The sequence below is a fragment of the Diplodia corticola genome (genome assembly GCF_001883845.1).
Source record: "Diplodia corticola strain CBS 112549 chromosome Unknown scaffold21, whole genome shotgun sequence".
Taxonomy (NCBI): Eukaryota; Fungi; Ascomycota; class Dothideomycetes; order Botryosphaeriales; family Botryosphaeriaceae; genus Diplodia; species Diplodia corticola.
Window position 1 is genome coordinate 403,294 of NW_017971500.1, and position 15,231 is coordinate 418,524.

General features: G+C 58.9%; 4 protein-coding genes across 4 annotated transcripts; 2 read left to right on the forward strand and 2 right to left on the reverse strand.

Annotated features, from left to right (window-relative positions):
- Window positions 1-1,164: 1,164 nt before the first annotated feature.
- On the reverse strand, window positions 1,165-2,614 carry BKCO1_21000124 (f-box domain cyclin-like protein; the record flags this gene model as incomplete). The annotated part of the gene is made up of 3 exons (XM_020272635.1): window positions 1,165-1,969; window positions 2,048-2,294; window positions 2,353-2,614. 3 exons carry the CDS (start codon window positions 2,612-2,614, stop codon window positions 1,165-1,167), a joined length of 1,314 nt encoding a protein of 437 aa, XP_020130967.1.
- Window positions 2,615-5,796: 3,182 nt separating this feature from the next.
- BKCO1_21000125 (uncharacterized protein) lies at window positions 5,797-6,675 on the forward strand (the record flags this gene model as incomplete). The annotated part of the gene is made up of 2 exons (XM_020272636.1): window positions 5,797-6,109; window positions 6,173-6,675. The coding sequence occupies 2 exons, from the start codon at window positions 5,797-5,799 to the stop codon at window positions 6,673-6,675; spliced, it is 816 nt and encodes a 271-aa protein (XP_020130968.1).
- Window positions 6,676-9,305: 2,630 nt separating this feature from the next.
- BKCO1_21000126 (uncharacterized protein) lies at window positions 9,306-11,611 on the forward strand (the record flags this gene model as incomplete). The annotated part of the gene is made up of 3 exons (XM_020272637.1): window positions 9,306-9,847; window positions 9,897-10,099; window positions 10,149-11,611. The coding sequence occupies 3 exons, from the start codon at window positions 9,306-9,308 to the stop codon at window positions 11,609-11,611; spliced, it is 2,208 nt and encodes a 735-aa protein (XP_020131028.1).
- A 557-nt stretch (window positions 11,612-12,168) lies between these two features.
- Window positions 12,169-14,486, reverse strand: BKCO1_21000127 (solute symporter family transporter; the record flags this gene model as incomplete). Its single annotated transcript, XM_020272638.1, has 3 exons — window positions 12,169-13,745; window positions 13,839-14,087; window positions 14,150-14,486. The coding sequence occupies 3 exons, from the start codon at window positions 14,484-14,486 to the stop codon at window positions 12,169-12,171; spliced, it is 2,163 nt and encodes a 720-aa protein (XP_020131029.1).
- Between the last annotated feature and the right edge of the window lie 745 nt (window positions 14,487-15,231).

Genomic DNA, 15,231 nt, shown 5'->3' on the forward strand with positions numbered 1-15,231 from the left:
TCTCCGTCTTCTTTCAATTGCCGCTTTCGGTCGCCCTTGCTTAATCATCCATTGCGCGCATGTTTTTTTTTTCTCGCGTGTTTCCAGTGCCTACCCACCCTCCCTCCTATTACCCAAAAAAAAGTGATTGCGAGTGGAGACATGCGCTACCGACACCGGAGATGTACGACGCAGCATGGCGTGGCGCAGCACGCGTCGTTGGTGGAGATGTGGGTGGAGTACGTAGCCGGGGTGTGATATTGTAAATGGCAATGTGGGTTCGTGATGGGCTTATAGCCAGATAGACGAGATCGCATTGTAGCGGCGCGGCTCGTCGAGAGGTGGAATCCACTTTTTGCCCCCTCTCTTTCTGAGGATCTGGCGCCGATGCTATAACGCAAGGGTGTTATGATGAATCGCATGACCTGCGCGCGTACAGTTGATCTTCCGACGATACTAGCTGTGTAGAGTCGGCCCATTCATCGCATGATTATTCGGGCGGATCGCATGGGCGTTGATGCCCAAACGTAAAGGTATTTGAAGTGTAGATTCGCCGAAGAAATTGGTAGATAATCAACGCTGTCTCACTTTTGAGAGCGGGACGAGCCTCGTCGAACTGCCATTCTGTGACCAGAGCACCTTTCCCCACGGTTCTGTTCCAAATGTGCCTCCTCGCTTCCGTTTCCCCAGCCTCAATTTCGCGCACCCCTGCCCCTGCTCCCCCATCCGTCTCGATCGGGCTTCCAATCTGTCGATCATATTTCCCAATCTTGCTCCTGCGACGTCTCGATTCAGCCGTCATTACCTCTCAAAAATACTTTTCCAATCCTCAAGCCACCCGAGAGCGGTTTGATCTTCTCTCCCTCAGTGGAGCCTTGCTGGTCGGTCGAAAGCAAAAACGTCGAACAAATATTCCGAACCTGTCAAATTTCGGTAGAAAGCATGTCTATCGTCTATGGTCATACCTTTTCCGGGCGGCCGTCAATGAGAATAAGGAAAACAGAAGAACCAAAAACGATGCGAAAAAAACAGGGAGCTTATTTACAGCTGACAGATATGATCCTCAGACCCCTGTATTATCAACAACAATGACAAGATAATTGGAGAGCGGCCTTTCACTATGATTAGCAAATTAAGTGTTCCCGGTAGGTTGATTGGAAGCAACGAAACAATTGACAAGAAATTTCAGAGCACGGTCATGGTGGCGCAGTAGCGTTTGAGAGGGTCGTCCTTGTCCTGGCTGGCGGTGGTGCTGCCCTCGCCCCTCAAGCTGCGCACCATGGCGCGGTACTCGTCGAACGTGGGTAGGCGCACGACGTGCGCTCCCTTCATGCGCTGGCGGATGGTGGCGAAAACCTCCTCGGCGCCGGCGCGCTCGATCTCGATCTGCTCGCGGGTCCGGATGTGCCAGGCCAGGTTGATCTCGGCCCAGCCGGTGGGGCGCGTATCCTTCTGTTGCTCGCCGCCGCCGCCGCCGCCGCCGCCGCCCTTGGATCGCTTCCTCTTGCTACCGGTGCTGGGCTTGGTGAAGTCTTCGAGCAGCAGATGGCCGGTGGAGGTGGAGCCGCCAGCGGCGGCGACGCGGATGCTCTTGAGCCAGTAGTTGCGCCACCAGAAGGAGGCGCCGGCGCGCAGGACGTACCAATTGACCCACGAGTTGCCCCAGAAGACATCGCGGCGGTCGGGCTTGCCCCAGTCGAACAGCGGCACGCCGATGTTGAAGTAGCGGTGGTGCTGAAAGGCCATGCGCAGGACGGTCCACATGGCGTCGAAGTCGGCTGCTTCGTCGGGCGTCATCCGCTTGTGGATGAAGTTGCACTGCAGGGCGGTGATCAGGTCCTGGCGGCGCTGCAGCGCGGCGCGCCGCTTCTTCTCGGCGCTCTCCTGCGGGCGGCGCCACGACCACAGGGCGCGCTTCGTCTGGCGATAGACGCGGTTGGGCGTGTATTTTCGCCAGCGTGGGGCTGGCGGGCCGCGGGCCACGAGTTCACTGGGCGGGCTCGTCAGCACGACACGTCGCGGGGCCAGGAACAGGGAAAGCGCGAAAATGGGTGGGGTCGCAACTTACGGAGGCAGTTTGGACTCGATCTTGGAGTCGGGCGTGTCTTCGACATCCTGGGCGATCAGCGACAGCGTCTCGAGGATGCTGAAGCCGTGGGCGATGTGGGCGCGGATTTCGTCGCCAATCTCGTCCTCGGCCGGGACGCCGTCCAGAGCGGGCAGCGGGGTGCCACAGTAGCGGTGACGGTCGACGACGATGGCGGCCAGGTGTCGCGGGATCAGGCCGGTGAGCCAGTGCAGGGTGTAGGGCGACTCTGGGGAGGGGGCGTCAGGGCGAAGCGCGGTGTGGCGACGAGGGTGGGGTATACTCACTCAGCAGATCATGGTCCTCGGGCGGGCGCAGGATGAGCTTGCAGCCGGGGAAGGTGGTGCGGGCGACCTCCTGCACGATGGTGCTCTCGTAGGTGGCGATCAGGCTGCGGAAGGCGCGGCTGGTCAGGCGCAGCTGCAGCAGGGCGTCGATGTCGCAGTTTTCGATGATGAGAATCAGCACCTCGTCCGGGAGGCGCGCGAGACACAGCTTCGCGGCCGTCCAGCGCGCGCTCGGCCATGCGACGGGACCGGGCCGACCCATGTGGCATGGAGGGGAGGAGTGGTGTTAGGGTGGCGGGCTTGTCCTGGCGGGCTTGTCCTGGCGGGCTTGTCCTGGCGTGGCTGGCTCGAGGAGAGCCCCCCTTGGTGGTGGTCGAAGTGGCGGTGCGAGAGAGCACAGAGAGCGATCCATCGTGTCGCGTGCTCCACGGGCTGCTCCGGATTATGCATCTCTGGGAGTAAGCGAATTGCGTACCAGGCTGCGCCTCGGCTGGCGCAATCCGTGCCCCAAGAATGCGCGATTATTGCTCACCGTGGTCGGGTGGGGAGCGGGCCAGCCAGGCCACAGGCCGCCGCTCTCTCCGCACCGCCTCCGCATCAAGTTGTTGCTGCAAATCCTCGCGACCTGACGTTCCGGCCTGCCGCCAAGCCGCCAAATTTCGCGCGCGCTGATCGCCGTGTCGCCGCCGCCGGTCTTGCCCAGACCGCCGGCCGCTGCGACGCTGGGCTGGCCGCCGTGGCTTGGCCGTCGACGGAGCTGAAGGCAGCTCCACTCTTGCGCGGTGGACCGTGGAGCAGAGGCGCCGCACGTGACGGGCTCGGCGCTGCGCACTCTGGCGCTCCTCTGGCACGCTGGGCCACTGGGCCACTGGGCGGAAAACTGGATGCGCCGCGCCCGGATCCTGTCAGAAGTGCGTGCCCATTGCGGCGATGCCACATGCCGACGGGCTGGAGCGGGAAGTGGTCGACGTTGAGCTTAAGAAAGCAGGGTTCAAGCCACCGGCCAGGGTCATGCGCCCGGCGGCACAGCAGCGGCAGGCCAGCCCCCGATAGGCACTGCGATGCTCGCCGCCGCTCGGCACCGCTGCGACGCGCCGGCGGGCAGGCGACGGGCGGCGGCGGGCCACGGGCTGGGGATGATATCATGCGATAGCACAGACCGGTACCTGCATGACGTTGCGATGGCAGGCGGATCAGTGGGCGGTGGATCGAAAATAGCAAATAGCGTGCCAGGTACAAGTCCCGGGAACTCGGCAGCCCCCAGCGCTAGGGCCACGGCCCGCCCGCTTCGCTAGCTCCGATACCTGACCGACTCGCTCCCCTCGACCCTCCTCTTCAGCCTCATCGCACCCCACCAGCCCCTCGTTCCTCGTCATCAAGCACGTCCTCGCAACGGTCCTGCTGCCGCCGAATTCGCAACAGCCCATCTCCCGTGCTCGAACCGTCGGCTGCCTGGATAATTGAGTAGCATCTGCTCTCGTCTGGGAGAGTCTACACGCAGCACCGGCGAACATGACGATTGAAACGGCGAGTCGGGCTGTGTGCACGTTGGCTGCTACGCTCAAAACATCAGAAGGTACCCCGCTGCAGCCGAATTCAGTGGCAGTGGTACTACCCCGCAAACACTAGCCTGACATGCCATCTTACATGTGACGTGCAGTAGTCTAGCCCTCGCATCAATTCTCATCTCAACCTCAGCTGTTGCCTACCTGAGCAGGGCAAGAGCCAGAACTCAGCCGCGCAATCCCCGCCCACTCCTCAGAGTAAACCAGGAACTTGAAGAGCTACAACTTATACCATCAGCTACGGTTTCGACTGTCAAGCTTATCGCTGCCCCGCTGGGGAGGGGTTTCATTGCCAATCCTCGAAAGGCTTCGCCAGATTCTCGCCGTCTGCATAGAGTTGGACGAATCAATAAGCGTGTCGCATTAGGCAAACTGATCGCGACAAAAGCCCAGCCCCCAATGCCTGCCGTGGATGCATCCCCTGCCATGGGAGACCCCTGCGCCAGCCACATCTCAGCACAGCTGGACGCCCCGATTGGCGCCCCGATTGGCGTCCGCTCCCACGCCACCACCTCGCTTCCCGAGCAGAGGCACCGCCAGCGAAACCTGAGGTATTCCTGTTGACATATGGTCCAAGGTCCAGTAGATGGCTTGGTCATACGAGCAGGGTACAAACTCCTCACCGGCTCGCCTACCACTATTCTCCATGCCATCCATACAGTCAATACCATCGATTCAAATCATCTATTGCAACAGCTACTTACGTGGACCACGCATACTAAAGGGACAGACGGACGGAGATGATAGACGATGAAAAGCATTGATCCGCAAGGCTCCAAAGGACTGCAGGCGTAAATTAAGAGACCATCCTTGTGTCTAATTCCATTTTCCAAAACGGACTCGAGAATGTATGAGGAACTTGACCCTATTATGATGTTCGTCAGCAGTATGGTGTGGCAAAACTGTACAGTGACAAATTGATGGCGAGCTGCGCTAGGGCGCAGTGCAGACTGCGATGCGGTATCAAGTGACCGCCTACCCCCAAGAAATGGTGGAGGGGTGACGGTATAACAAAAATTTAGACAGATCGAACCGTCGCCTGTTCAAAAAAAAAAAAAGAAGGGTTGCTGCAGTGACTATATAAGCAGCACGGGCTACAGGCAAGCAATGGAATAATGGAGGTCAAGTCGGATCATTTGGTTAGCTCCCAACAAGTCTAGACGCGGCTGAAACGGTGCACCAGTAACCAAGGGCGGGCGAGGGGACCCGTTACCGGTTCCGACGCTAAGTCGTCGCTCGCGAGACGCCATCAAGCCACAGTCGTGATGCTCTCCGTCGCTCCCGAGAGCACCCCAACAAATCTATACAGCAACACGAACACCATTGTACTCATGACGGACCGGTTTCCTCTCATCACAGCTAAGCACTGGCTTCGCACGAGCTCAGTCAAAGATCGGGCAAAGAACTGCTCCATTGCAAATATGACCTGTCTGGAACGGTTGTTACATCTGTTTCATATCCCTCGTTGCTATATGAATCATCAAGCAGGCTCGAAATAGAAACACGGGGTGGATCGGCAGCCACAGCCGTGCCGTCTCCAGAGGCCTGGAATCATGATTCAATCCATTGAGCATGCAGGTACGTAGAAGACGGGTGCTTATAGCGCCACGCTGTCCCCATCTTGTCGTCTCTACAGATCCGACTGGGAAAGGCGGCTCGCTTGTCATGCTCAAATTAACATAGTGGCGGAATTGCAGCTCTCCGCCGAACTATTGGCAACAGGGATGGTCTCCGCATCTTCAGCATCGGAGAAAAGGTGTGGCGAGCGTCGGAAAGGGCCCCAGAGCGGCTGAGCGCGCCTGAGAGTCTCTATAAACCCCCACGATCCACAGCCGACTCTCTTCGCTATCAATTTGTTGTCTTCATCCAAGCTTCCAGCATGCGCACCACCACTTTCGTTGCTGCTACTGCGGCATACGCATCTGCTGCTTCCGCCCACCCATACCTTTACACTAGACAGGCCAATGTCACAGCACAATGGGGATCCTGGGTTGTGACCAGCCCCAGCTCCAACTACCCACCGTCGGGAAGCCACAAGTCTCTGGACTTCCTCGTACGGTACGAGTCTCAGGCGGATACCGTCCATTGCGGTGCCTACTTCCCAGGCACCGCAAAGGGAATCGGGCCGAACCAAACCTACACTCCCTGCGATGACGAGGCCGTGTCTTTCACTTCAGATCTGTCAATTGGCAGTGAGTAATCTCAATTCATCAAATACGGAGTGAGATACCAAGACTGACATGAACCCATGAAAGATGTCTGGATAACCCAGAAGCTTTACCAGAGGAGCGCCATCGTGATGTTGAAAGGGAGCGCCCCACTCCACTTGTACGGAGGCAACTGCACCACCGATGCGGTCGGCGGTGGTACCTGCTCGAGCCCTCCTTTCAAGATCCCGGTCACGTCCGTCAGCATCCAGCTTGCGAACGGCACTGTCGTCGGCGACGACAGTACTTCACCGGGCAACGGTGTCCAAGGAGATGATGCAGCCGGCGGATCAAGTGAAGAGGGTAGCCAGGACAGTGGCTCTTCCCAGGACGACGGTAGTCTTACGGATGATTACAGTGGTTCTGGCACCGCCGGTTCATCCGAAGACACCACCACCTCCGGAGACGATGGGTCGTCCGACCAAGGCTCCTCCTACGGTGATGGCGGTCCCTATGGCAACACCACTGTTCTGAACGATGGCCATGGCTCCAGAAACACCACATGGCACGGAAGTCACAGCAACGACACACGCCATGGACACTATGCTTGAGCCACCAAAGAGCGCTTTTTTGACAATTCGCCGGCCATTCTCTAGATCTTTGGGCGACAGATGACGGAATGGAGTCAGTGTTTCGAGTGAGACTAGATAAGTTTACCGCAAAATTTCGCATAGAAACATGGGATGAAGGATCTTTTGAAAGAAATAAAATATTCAAGTTTCAACAGGCTTTCCATTTGATTATCGATTGTCAACATATTGCACCTTACTCATCTGTACAGTGGATTGATCCAGATGTAGAGCTACAAACGATGGGCTTCACAACAATCACTGTGCCGTGTTCCCACGATGCAGCAGTATTTTTTTTTCTGGTATGCTTCAGTAAAGCCGACAAGCAAGCACTGATAGGCGGAGTAAATAGGCACAGGCGAGGGATGAAGTGAACGTACTGCTCGCCCCCGACGTTGTCAGAGCCGTGGGTCGACATCCCTGAAGTGCGCCCTCCTCGAACCAGCTGGGCACTCGACACCATGGACATCCCCTTCCCGGGGCCAGCCCAGTTATCGTCATGCGCGCCGTTGTTATTCTCGATGCGCAGTCATGCTGCAAAGGCTGAATTTCTCGCGATCGATCAAGGGGAGCCCGAAGGACTGGCAGCAGCATGCAGCTTATGGGATTGCGGCGAGGCAACGTTGTTGGTCGTGCGTGTGGGCTTCTCACGGAGGAGATGGAGAAGGGAAAGGCAGAGGTAGAAAAGATGGTGGGCTCAGCAGCACGGGCAAGTTGCTGGCGTGTCGCGCGGGCCGTGACGAGGGGTAGAGTGTTTGGGGATGGTGGCGAGTTGTGGGGGTGGGATAGGCGTTTTGTAGCTGTTGCGGGTGGTGGTGTTCGTGTTTGACGCGGTGATGTTGGATTGGGAGTCGTTGGATCAGAGAAAGGCGTGAAGGTTGAAAGGGGGGGCCTTGGGTGAGTCTCCTTCTCTGTCGGTATGGCAGAGAGGTTTAGTCCGGGAAGGCCCTACTCCTGCGTCAGTTTTTTAGTTGGGGGAGTGTGGGATCTGGAAGAAGCTGCGGCGCATGGCAAAAGGACGGGCGGTACTATTTCGTATAGGTACCCTGGCTCGTTGAGTTGATCGATCCTCTCGCTAAGGCTAGACACATCCTCTCGCCAAGAGACACAACCTCCGCTCAAAGGCACAACCTCCGTTAAAGGCACAACCTCCACTGTAAAAGACACAGCCTCCCCACTAAAGGGCACAGCCTCCCCACTAAAGGGCACAACCTCTCGCTAAAAGGGACAACCTCTCGCTAAAAGGCACAACCCATGGCTAAAAGGCACAACGTCTCGACAGGGAGGCAATCCTTCTGCTCGAGGGCACACAGGTGATGATGTGACAGATGATGCAGAGACGGGGGGAAGCGAGTGAATTAAGCGCCCGCCCCACCAGTCAGATGGCAGTAGACGGCGGCTATCGCGGAACTCCGCACTCCAAGCGCTGGCTTACAACGGAGTTATCCATCATGGACGTTGTGCAGGCAACGTTGCTTTTTCCAGGAAGCACAGTCCTGCCGATACCTGTTCATGTCCATTGGAGGGCGCGGCCATGGATGCGGTGAACACTCTGTCCTGACCCCACTGACTGTGCCGCAATGCCGGGAGTGAGTGATCGATCCTTCGCCAGCGTGTGCGCCATTGACTCGTTACTGGCGATCTCAGCGCCGGGAATAACAGGAACACTGTAGATAAGAAGAAATCCTGAGTAGTGTTGCTCATGTTCGCTAAAGTGGAGCCTGTTGACATGTATTGGCGCCGTGTTGCCTTGCGCCTCCACCATTACTATTACCGTAATTCTCATTCCTACTTCTACCATGATCATGATCAACATTCTCAGCATCCCGAGTGACCCTAACGTCATTATCCGTGCCTGGGAATTCGTATTGTACCACTCGTTGACAAATCTTGGTCAAACTTGAGAAGGTATTGCACATGGACAGGGATGTAGGAGTTGGGGGCCAGTGCCGTCTACCGTGCGGTCTTCAGAACGACAATGTCTGCCATGTCTTGTAGTGAACGGAATTCAAGTCAGCTGCCATCGAGACATTTAGCCGGGCCCTTGATGGACTGTAATTACCTGCAGGTGATAGCCCTTCAACCCCCGGACTTTTGGAGATATCTGCTTCTTCACTCGCATGTTTTCGTCAGCTGGAACTTCCATGCAGGATTAGTGCTGCTGTGCCGCCCATGGTCCAATTGGATGAGCTCCCGCCTCCCCCATGAAGCGCGTTGAAACATGTCTGCGCTGCTTGGCACCTCGCCCAGTTCCTGACGAAAAGCGCGCACGTCTTTTGTTGTTTCTTGCTTGGTCTGGTCGAATCGGAAGTGTCGGGCGCACGTCCGCTGAAGATGATCCCTCCATCTTTTGAGAACATTCTGCATAACGGCGACTGTGCCTCTCTAACATTACATGTCCTAGGCAGCAGCAAACCAATCAGAGGCCTAGTGGGTCTTGGGAACTTTGAAAAGGTCCGACGTGGGAGTTCGCCAATTATCTCCACATCTGACTCCATCAAGCGTGGACATGAACATGCAGCCACACGGCGCAGTCAAGCCAGCAACATAGCGTCTCTTCTTATTTGTGGGGCCATGATGACGTCTGGGCCCTCATGACCAGCTCTTCATCCATGTTCCATAGGAAGGGCGGTTGGGATCGAGATGGGAAAGAGAAGTATAAATACCGCCCGACCTCCCGCTCAGAAACCATCCATCCATCGACAGACACCGGCTCTCTTTTGCCTCATCTCCCACCGGCTTGGTTTGCCGTGCAGAATACACCATCCATGCCTCCGAAAAGACAAAGCGATGGTACCTACCATTCGCCCAGAGGCAAAACCGGCACCGGCCGAGAAGAGAACCGCAGCTTCGAGCAGATATTGCTTGACGAAGCTTGGATAGGCTACTGGGATGACCAGTGGTCTATCGCGGCAGATTCTCAGTTCGCTAGACGATTCGACCGGGACACACTGTCGTATCTCGAGCTCACCGACACCCGCCCTGGACAAGTGAAGACGTTTGTGGTCGAAGGCCGGGAGCCCGATGATAAAACAGGGTTTGCCAAGGAGCTGAATAAGAAATCCGCATTCGCATCACTCGGAGAGGTGACGCTGGTTCCTGTTCCATTCAAGGGGGATCTCTGGGTTAGTGCCTCCTCTATCCAATGGGTTCGGTCTGTCATGTTTACTGGGATATCAGTGCTGGGCGTACAGGTTTCGCAGGGTGATTCCTGGAGCGGGCGAACCGGAAGAACTGTTTGCCTTGTTCGGATATGAAATGAACAAATGGCCTTTGGGTGGCTTCTACCATGAGAAGTACTCGTACCTCTTGAATGAGGAGGTGCCGGGACAGAGAGGCTACTCGACGAAATACTTCGCTTTTGTCCCCACCGGGCTCCCTGTGCCGTCAAGCCGCACAAGCGGAGGTCAGTATCGCCCACTCGACTACCACGACAGTAGCTGACGGCTTTGAAGTCCATGGGCAGGCTTCCAACCTCGTCGAAACATCCTATGACTCGAGCTTCGGACAAATGGACGAGGCTCCGCCGACACAGGAACCAGATCATACCCCGTCGTCATACGCGTGCAGCATGTCCCGCGCGACGGACGTGTCTCAGAAAAGGTCCGAGACACTGGGACCAGGCTCTACACTTCGGAATGGCTCGTCTCCCACGGATCCGCCTGTGGCATCAATCGAGGCTTCATCAAGTCAAGAGGAAGAGAACCCAGCCGCTGCAAGGGGCCTCTTGGAGCAGTTCCACCCACGTGCCTGTTCCATGCGGCCTCCGAACGCAAACAGCGAGTACGCTGAAGGCTCCACTCAGAATCAGAAACGCAGGAGAGACTACGAAGACGACGGCACCGGTGATGCCGGAAAGATGCCACCGCCACCTCCCCCCAAGCATCCCAGGATGACAGGCCTGCGGGGCTGCGGCCCCAACGCATCGCCCACCGAAGACGTACAACCCTGCTCATCAAGCGACGCCCGGCAGCGCCGCGCTGCATCAGAATCGTCGGGAAGAAAGGGGCCATCCCCGGCGGCGCAGACTCCCCCGTACAAACCGAAGCACCTGGCACGCTTCTCCATCCAAGGCTCCGCCCTCCGCGACAAGACCGCCACGGCCCAGCTGGACCAGCCGCCGCCGCTGCTGCCGCCACTGCCGCCGCTGCCGCCGAGCGGCCACACCAGGGAAGAAGCATCGCCCCATGAGCCATCTCCACCACCAGACCAACGACGCGATTCGCCCATGCAGCAACAACGCTCCCCGTCCGACACCACGACGTCCCATCACCACCACCACCAAAGCGAGGAGCAGCAGCAGCAGCAGCAGCAGCGCCCGCGGGGCGGATCCGCAGCCAGCTCGTCCAGCGCGTCGTCGCCCTGCACGCGGGCAGCACAACCCGCGCTTGCCAAGAGCACGCCTCCCCCGCTTGCGATCCGCACCTCTCCAGCGCCGGGCTCCGCAGCAGCAGCAGCAGCTCCCGCCGGGCCACCGGTACTGCAGAGCGGCAGCAGCAGCAGCAGTGGCAGCGGCGGCGGCGGCGGCGGCGGCAGTGGATTCGACTTCGACGTCAACCGGGCCCTCTTCAAGCTGGTCGTGGTCGGCGGGTACGACCGGGAATACGGGCTGCGGTTCCACGGCTGCCACACGGTGCAGGCGCTGTTCCGGCGGGTCGCGGACCGGCTGGACGACGAACTGCGTGCCGGAGACGCGCTGAAGAGGCTGATCTTCCACGTGGATCACATCGATGCCGGGTCGGCGCCGGCGCCGGTTTCGCGGCTCAGTCGGAAGGGCGTCGTCGTCGCCGGCGACGACGACGAGCCCGGCTTCAGCATCCTGCTTTCTCGGCTGGCGGACGCGTTGGGCGCGTCCGGAAGGAGCCACGCTAGGCAGCATGTGATTGCCGTGGAGGTCGAGGTGGCGAGGAGGAGGTAGCTGTGCGGGTTGGGCAAGTGGCGGTTTCCCCCGTTCCCTCCCATGTCTCTCCCCTTTTCTTAGCCTGGTTGGACTTGTCCCCGCCCATTTCGTACGCTGTTCTTTCTTGCTTTTCGGCTTTCTTCATCGATCCATCTAAAAGTGCGCCCCCCCGATTGCGGCTCGATCCGTCAGTGGCTTTGAAAAGCATATGAAAATAATAACTTGCCGCTGCGCTGATGGATCCATTGCGAATTCTGTGACGCCATTCGATGCACCCTGATCATGGCACAAGCCGTGCCCCTGAACGCAGACTTGGTCATTGACCGGCATTACAAACTTACCAGCCACAGGGACCTATTGAGTAAGCGCCTTGCCCCGCTGAATCCGGCGTGCAGTGCTCTGTGATGGATAGCAATCAGTAATGGATGGTTGGAGAACATGTTGCTTGCGTGACTCTTCTATCGGTGGAGATGACTGAAATCCATGGGTGATCGATATGAATTCAGACGACGCGACACTTTCAAAAGATTTACTCAACACTGGTGCTACCATCTACCTCTTCATCAGCGCCCGCGTCAACCAACTCTCTTCCCCCGCAGATCCGCCATGACGTTCCCCCACAGCTCGCCAAAGAAGCCCGCCGTCTCGACGATGGGCAGCACGCACGAGATGGCGGTGCTGGCGAAGACCCAGATGAAGCTGACGACGACCCAGGCGGTGAAGAAGGGCCTGGAGAACTCGTACTCGGCGAAGAACATGGGCATGGGCACGAGGAAGTCCATGATGAACGTCAGCACGAACGACGCCACGCACGCGACCCGGAAAGCGCCCCGCAGCGACTTGGCATCGTCGTCCACCGGCGCCGGCGGCTCCCCGATGTACACGTCATCCACCTTCCCGGCCGCCGCATCAACGACCGGTGCAGCAGCGGCGGCGAGCCCCTCCTCCCTGGCCTCGACGTCCTTCTTACGTCCCCCGTCTCCAGAAGATATCCGTTCCCTCGAATCCCCCTTCACTTCCTCCTCCCCCTTTGCCGCCGCGGCAGCAGTAGCCGGCGTCGCAGTGCCCGAGCTCTCCCCCTCCTCCCCCTCCTCCCCCACCTCCCCCACAGCCACACCCCCCACCACAGCAGCATTAATCCCCCTCGTCCTCTCCCAATCAAACGGCACCTCATCCGGCCACGCCCAACTCACCACCACGCTCACCACCAGCCCCGTCCCCACCGCGCCCAGGTTCCCCGCCAACGTCGGATACTCCCTCCCCGTCGCCTCCACGCTCAGCGCGCCGTACAGGCCCCTCGCCGTCCCCAACCACGCCGCCACGCCGACGGCCAGCCCCGCCAACGGGCCCGCCGTGGCCCCACGCCGCGTCTGCGCGCGCCACGTGACGGAAAAGGCGGCGGGGAAGACGGCGCCGCCGACGACGAGGCCCATGACGAGGAAGAGCCAGCCGAGGTCGATGCCGGCGCCGTGCCAGGCGCAGGCGAAGGCGGCCATGGCGGCGCCGAAGGCGCAGATCATGGCGTGGGAGACGGCGATGAGGCGGGCGGGGGTGGCGCGGGCGTTGACGTACGTCTTGTAGACGTCGAAGGTGAGGATGGAGGAGACGGCGATGAGCTCGGCGCTGGCGCACGAGGTGACGGCCATGAAGAGGACGACGAGGAGGGCGGCGGCGCCGGCGGTGCCGAGCAGGGCGGAGGCGGCGAAGGCGGCGGCGAGGCCGGCCGAGATTTGCGGGTCCGACGGCGCGGCCGGGTAGGTGGGGAAGCGCGGGGAGGGGACGAGGGCGGCGGCGGCGAGGCCGAGGGTGGTGGAGAAGCCGAAGGGGATGGCGAACCAGGCGAGCCCGCCGAGGAGGTAGGCGCGCACCGCCGTCGTGGGCCGCGAGGCGATGGCGCGCTGCCAGTAGGCCTGGTCGAGGAAGACGGTGCCCGAGCCGCTGCAGAGCTGGATGACGCCGAAGACGAGGGCGAAGTTGGATTTGAGCGTGAGGTAGCTGCCGTTCTTGTTGCCTGCGATCGGCCGGTCGACGGCGGCTTGCTGGAGGAGGTCGAACATGCGCGAGGGCGAGCCGATGAGGTCGCTCGTGGCGTAGGCGTGGAACATGAAGTAGAGGATGATGATCATCAGGATCAGCGTGTGCGAGTAGTCGCCTGCAGCGGTGGTGATGGTTGCATGTCAGCAGAAACAGTTCCTAATTGAGAACGACGGAAGCTTTTCCCTCACGGGATGGCTGCTCCACTCACAGAGGAAGGTGGCTCTCAGGCCGCCCAGCACGACGTAGGCGCAGACTCCGGTCGGGATCAGGAAGATGGCGGAGTAGACATTCATGCCGGTTAAATTGGTCACGACCGCACTGCCGCCGAGCAGCAGCTGGCTGCCGACCAGGATGTTGGTGACCAGGGCGAAGAAGACGAAGATGATGTGCGTGCCTGTGCCGTAGCGCGTGTAGATGATCTCGAGGAAGGTGTGGCAGCGCGGAGCATTCTGCTTGACTGCAGAGCGTGCGTTTGTCAGTTTTGGTCCGGAAAGGCGGCCAGTCTCATACTTGACCTACCTTTGCACGCGAGAATGGAGAACATCAGGATCTGCACGGTAGCCCCGGCGGCATACCAGAACGGCCCGGCGACGCCGTAGGTGTATGCCACGGTGCTGCTCTGGAGCAGCGTGGCGGCCCACGTCCAGGCCGACACGATGCCGCTGGCGATGAGCCCGGGCTTCACGCTCCGGCTCGCCGTGTTGAACTCCTCGCTCTGCTTGGTCGAGAAGCTCGTGTAGCGGTTTTGGATGTAGGAAATGCCCATCATGACGAAGGCGAAGAAGAAGCCGACCCCGATGACGACGCCATACCCGGCCGCTTCGGGCAGCGTTGTCGCTGCTGAGTGAGCCGACATGGTGGCGGAGACGGATTTCAGCAATTTTCTTGAGACGAATCGACGTTCAAATAGAGAAGACCCCCGGCCGCGATAACGTCCTCTTCCAGCTGGCTAGACCCCGCAGCTGATCGCGCAAGCCGTTGAACTCCAAAAAATAGTCAATGCCATCATCGTGTGCGATAGGGAGCTTATCCAACCAAGCCGAAGGGCTAGAAGCCTGATAAGAGTGCGTGCCGCAGTGTGATGGCCGATAGTAATCTGCCGCGGGGTGCAACGAGTACTTCGCTAATGTTATACCCCCAACCTTGATGCTAAAGCCGCAGATCCCTGCCGTCATGGGCGCGTTCCCGGGGTGCATGCCTGTTATCTCCACACCGTGGTAGAGATAAGCATTTGCCATTGGAAATTTGGCCGCACCTTGACCAACTTCTCTTACAACGTTGCTGGTAGTGAGGGCGAATGAATGAATCCATGTTGACATATACCCCAGTCACCCTTTATTCTTTCAGCCCCGATGGCAATGGAACCCCGTCAACGACGCCTTGGCCGAGAGCAACGTTTCTTTCAGAGCTCCACCAGTTCCATGTCTGCTCTCTATTTGAGCATAAATTATTGCGTAGAGCACGGAGATTGTCGGTCAAAGCAGCGAGAGAAGAATAAATGTAGTACTTAGACAGAAGTCTGTGCGTTGATGAGTCGGGCGTCGTTAAATAAAACTGTTGCTCGCACAAGAGGGAGAGGGAGAGAGAGAGAGAGAGAGAGG